This window comes from Nicotiana sylvestris, chromosome 10 (assembly GCF_000393655.2).
Source record: "Nicotiana sylvestris chromosome 10, ASM39365v2, whole genome shotgun sequence".
In the NCBI taxonomy this organism is placed as follows: domain Eukaryota; kingdom Viridiplantae; phylum Streptophyta; class Magnoliopsida; order Solanales; family Solanaceae; genus Nicotiana; species Nicotiana sylvestris.
In genome coordinates, this window is record NC_091066.1 from 84,661,491 (window position 1) to 84,666,998 (window position 5,508).

The window sequence follows — 5,508 nt, forward strand, 5'->3', positions numbered from 1 at the left end:
CTTATGAGTTCAGGATTTTAATCGTTTTAAGTTACTGGGTTCTAAACTAATAATTTATACATATTTAATAAAAAAAATTAAGACAAATACAGGTTTCGAACAAAAGCTATTGAGTTTGGCCAAACCCGCTCTCGACACTCTAGCTCCGCCCCGATGGGGGACCTGCATTGCTACTTGTGGTTACTCAACTACCCATTAATTTTTATGCAATCATTATTTATTCTATACTCCAAGAAACTAGTAATGCATATAAACCCAAATCTCAGTAGCAATTTCACATTAAAAGCAGCCAAAGAACCCTTTATTGTTTGATTGAACCAAATTTTACATAACCTAAAAAAGATGTTACTTCTCAAAGGAGGGTGATTTAGTATATCTTTTTTCTCTAAACAGTAACAGCTTCCATGAACTCTTCATCATTTTCCATAGCTAGCAAAGTCTTAGGTAAAAGACAAACTTCAATATCTACACTTCCTTCTTCTGCCCCAGGAAATAATGTTACTTTTCCATCACCTTTATTTGCTATCCCACTCCTCACTGCCACTGGTTTCCCCCAACCAAAATCAGTACTGTAAACACTAAACTTTGGAGAACTACTAATTGTCAGTCTATTGGCCACAAACAATGAACTCTTTGTAAATAACACAGGCTTTTCCACCCACTCCTTATATAGTTTCACCACTACATCATTGTTTTGAGAAGCAACTATTTTGTTAATTTGCAATGCTGCCCAGCCAAGTCCTTTCTCCAGTAGTTCTCCTGCTGTAATCTTTACTGGCTTGAAATAAGCTGCATTTCCCCAATACCCTTCTGCCAAAGGAGGATTTAGCCTCGGTCTTGTGCCTACAATAACGCATTAATTTCACACATGATTATTGAACTTTATACAGTATAACAATAAAGATACAAGATTATTTTTTGTTACGTTCAACTAACTTGACTTTATTCCCTAATAACGGTAATTAAAGTCCTGCATATAGCTATTTTCCCAAATTAATAACTGATCAACTATCATCTATAACAAAAGTTGCAAAATCATCTTAATTGACTGAACTTTATCCATTATAATAGTAACTTATAAAGGGCAGCCAGTGCACAAGCATTCCGCATTCACACAGGGTCCAACTAGGGACCCTAAGGGGTGTGATGTTTGTAGTTATTTCTACCCCGTGACCTATAGATCACAAAATGTGGCAAAAAATGAATTTACCCATTATAACAACAAAGTCAAAAATTTATTTTTGGGTCACAAAACTTTACCTACGACAATGATGATAGTGACTTCTTCTTCTTTGGAATGAAGCTGACGACAACGAGTAATAGATCTCCATAGATGAGCCAAAAAGGCTTGAAGAGAAGAGATGGATTTAGTACCCATTTCAGAGTTAGATTTTGCTTTCAATTTCCCTATGTTTTCTTTACTGAGATGGAAAATCCTTTCCTTCAATGGTGGCAGCTCCATACACTCATATAATTCTTGATCTTCTAGCTTCAAAGGGAGATGAATTGGAGGCTTTATATTCTCAGGAAACCATCTTTTTAGAACTGGAAACCTACTAATAAACTCAGATCCATTGGATATTTCAGACCAAGAATTAAAGAAATTCCGAAAGCAAGTGCCATCTCCTACACTATGACTCATAGTGCAACCAATAAAATACCCATCAACAAGCTCTGTTACTTGAATTCCTAGTAATGGTTTAGTAACACGTTCGATGTTACACATTTTATTAAGTGGGAAAAGGGAATGAACAATAGGTGGCACATAACAAGATTCAAGAATTTCTTCCACAGTTAATTGTGGAGCAATAGCGTGAGTAAATTCAACTCCAGCGTTATTGCAAGTGATGAAGAAAGAAATCGTATCATCATGAGCATTTTTAGTAGTGGAAAAATGGCCAGCTAGAGGAGGAAAGAAGTCTAAGGCGCGTGAAAGAGATGTTTTCAAGTGATCAATTAAGGAAAGAGAGGAGAATGATTTGAACAGAGTGTTTTCTTGTTGAGGAGTTGGTTTTTTGAAGAGGAGACCTTTTTGGATAGTGTCAACAAGAAGGAATTGCAAGTCCCATGGTGTCATTTCAATTTGGGAAATGGTTGTGTTGTTGCCATTGTTGTTTGAGCTTGACAACTTAACTAAACAGGTAGAGATGAGTTGAACTTCTTCCATTTTTAAGGAGGAAGAGAAATGGATCTAGGGCAGCAGGCAAGGGTGAGAGAAATGGTTTTATGAGGATGCGGGAGACAGAATATTATCCGTACTAATGTTCACATCAAATCAAACATTAGTCATGAGTATCGAAAGTTAGGGTTAGAATACATATTACTTAATTCAGAGACGAATACCAATGATAATGGGAGCACGGACTGCCAGAGAGCATAAACTGATAAAAGTTTTATTTTGTGTCTCATATAACTTACACTAGTTGTATGAAGCTTCTTTTTATCTCATAAATTTGTGGACTCCAATCTTACACTTCTGAGTCCACAAAAAATTGGGTCCACAAAATTGTGAGACAAAAAAATTGCCCCATACAACTAGTCTCAGTTTGAGATACAAAATAAAATTTTCCCTCACTCACTCTATAAAGAGCTACCAAAGATTTGGCTGGCCGGACCAAAAGAATATTGGAATACCATTTCAAGTGTATAAAGAATTGATTCCAGTCAGAGATATCAAATGGTACTCCAGTCTCAATAGAATAGGAAAAATGAAATGAAATACCAAAAAAAAATGTGGCAACGTGTTTGGTATTGTTTTAGTTGTCCCAAGATGTGATGTCCCAATAGGTCATTTTATGTTTTAGAACTCGATCATGCGCTTTTAAGCCTTAGAAATCTCATTTTTACCCTCCTCAATTTGCGTGCGCAGTGCGGGCGTGTATCCGAAAAGATTTTATGTTAAAAGTTGATGAAAATAAGAAATTTTGCCTTAAAAGTTGATTTTAGTTGACTTCGGTCAACGTTTTGAGTAAATGGACAGGGACCTGTATTTTGACGGTCCCGGTAGGTCCGCATGAAATATGGGACCTGAGCGTATGCCCTATCGAATTCCGAGGTCCCTAGCTCTAGATATGAATTTTTATTGAAAATTGAAAGTCTGAAAATCTAATTGTTTTAAAGAATTGATTAATGTTTAGCCTTGTTGATATCGGGTCCGTATTTTGGTTCCGGAGCCCGGTACAAGTCCAATATAATATTTATAACTTATCTGTAAAATTTGGCGAGAAACGGAATTGGTTTGACATGATTCGGACGTCCGATTGAGAGTAGAAATTTTAAAGTTTTCTTGAGAATTTCATTTGATTTGACACTAAATTCGTAGTTCTAAGTATTATTTTGGCGATTTGATCACACGAGCAATTTCGAATGATGTTTTAAGACTTGTGTGCATGTTTGGTTTGGAGCCCCGAGGGATTAGGAACCCTTGAATTTGCTATATGAAATCTATTTGAGCGGCGTATAGGTGAGGTGAGGAGTACCTATGCGCCGCCAATTTATCTGTTTTTGCCTATTTCTTTCCCGTTCTTCACATATTGTCTCTTTCCCTGTCATAACTGCTACATGCTCGACTTGTATTCCCACGCTTAATTGGTACCTGATAGATATTGTCTCTCTTTGTTGAAGGTATTAGTTATTTTATATCTTCGTTGCCTCCTATTATTTGCTTAGGCTGGTTATCGGTATTTTCATGATATATTCTGGATTGGTCTCACTAAGTAGTATTACTTGTTTAAAGTCTCATAGTGTATAAGCTTCTTAATTGTTTGAGTTTGAAGTTAAGCCTTGTGAAGGGTCATGTGATTTGAATTGTGAAATTTCTGTACTTGCTGAATAACTAATTCTGATATGGTGGGATCGGGTTGCGCGCTGCAACAGGTAGAATAAGGGTGATATATATTGAGGAGGAATAGGGGTGAAATGATACGTATAGCGGGATCGGGTTGCACCCCGCAACAGGTGTGATAAGGGTAGATTGTGGTGAAATAAGGGTGAACTGTGATTGTGATTATTGTGATATGATGGGATCGGGTTGCACGCCGCAACACCTTGCTTATATTCTGTTGTTCATGTTAATAAGAGTAAATAAGGGAGGAATATGAGATGTACGGTGGGATCGGGTTGCACGCCGCAACAACCTATATGTTCATACTTTTTCTTGACTGTGTTAGCTGCACAGTAGTCTTAAATTGCATTAAGGAATGGTAGTAGCTGAACACTGATGATATGCTTCGAGGACTGTATTCGTTTCTTGCAAGTTATTGCTCTATTTTATCATGTCTTCTTTTCTGCTTTTATTATATACTGTATGCAGGTTATATTGTGATTGCCCCGGCGTAGCCTCGTCACTCCTTCGTCGAGGTCAGGCTCGGCACTTACCAGTACATGAGGTAGGTTGTACTGATACTGCACTTTGCTCTTCCTGTGCAGATTTTGGAGCAAGTTCGGGCTAATCGAGAGGTTGGCTGTAAGATTCACTTGCTTGGAGACCCGAGGTAGTCATGTTGGCGTCTGCAGGCCCTCGCGTCCCCTTCTATACTCCATAGTTTATTGTTTTCCTTATTTCATAAACAGTTGTATTTTCTTTCGAATAAACACCTGTAGTGAAATCTTAGAATGTTCGTGAATTATGACTCCGAATTCTGGGTAGTAGTAGTATATAATCAAAGTTGTTATTTATGTACTTCTGCGTTCATTTCGACTTGTTTTAGCTGCTTATTGTAAATCACTGAAACGTAGAGGAATTGGCTATAAATCTCTAACTTTGGCTTGCCTAGCAAGTGTGATGTTAGGCACCATCACAGTCCCGATGGTCTGGATTCCGGGTTGTGACATAAGATTTTCAGCGGTACCCTATAGTTGTACCACCTTTTAGCATGTACCCTATTTTTAAAAATTATTGATTTGGTAGCCAGCTGATAAAAAATCTGTACTAATATGACAATTACACCCCTGACAAAAGATATAAAATCTGCATCACATATTAATCGCGTGATCTACAACCTCATTCGTGAAAAATGATCTACATCTCTCCTCTCAGCAGCTTTATCAAAAAATTAGAAACTTATCTAGATTCATCTTCAGAATCACAATTGCATGAAGTTGTTTCACGTTGAAGCTAAAACTTCATGCTAATGTAACATGAAGTTGTTTCACGTTGAAACTAAAACTTCATGCTAATATAGCATGAAGTTGTTTCACATTGAAGCTAAAACTTCATGCTAATGCATGTTGCAGTTATATATCCTGTTGTCTACAGTTTTATCATGAGTTTTCAACGAAACTTCAGTCTAAACATGCTGAAGTTATTTAGTTCATTTGCTAAAACTTCAGACTAAACATGCTTAAGTTATTTAGTTCATTTGCTAAAACTTCAGACTAAACATGCTTAAGTTTTTTAGTTCATTTGCTAAAACTTTAGATTAAACATACTTAAGTTTTTTAGTTCATTTGCTAAAACTTCAGACTAAACATGCTTAAGTTTTTTAGTTCATTTGCTAGGTGGGAAGT

General features: G+C 36.8%; 1 protein-coding gene across 1 annotated transcript; it reads right to left on the reverse strand.

Moving 5' to 3' along the window:
- Window positions 1-385: 385 nt before the first annotated feature.
- LOC104215955 (uncharacterized acetyltransferase At3g50280-like) lies at window positions 386-2,167 on the reverse strand. The gene is made up of 2 exons (XM_009765895.2): window positions 1,261-2,167; window positions 386-843 (listed from the first exon to the last, which is right to left on the reverse strand). Exons 1-2 carry the CDS (start codon window positions 2,165-2,167, stop codon window positions 386-388), a joined length of 1,365 nt encoding a protein of 454 aa, XP_009764197.2.
- Window positions 2,168-5,508: the final 3,341 nt, after the last annotated feature.

Bases quoted from the DNA above. Each gene is read 5' to 3' on its own strand.
- LOC104215955 (XM_009765895.2), bottom strand. From the start codon at position 2,167: ATGGAAGAAGTTCAACTCATCTCTACCTGTTTAGTTAAGTTGTCAAGC. The intron at 844-1,260 runs GTAAAGTTTTGT...GCGTTATTGTAG, and splicing joins CACTATCATCATTGTCGTAG to GCACAAGACCGAGGCTAAAT.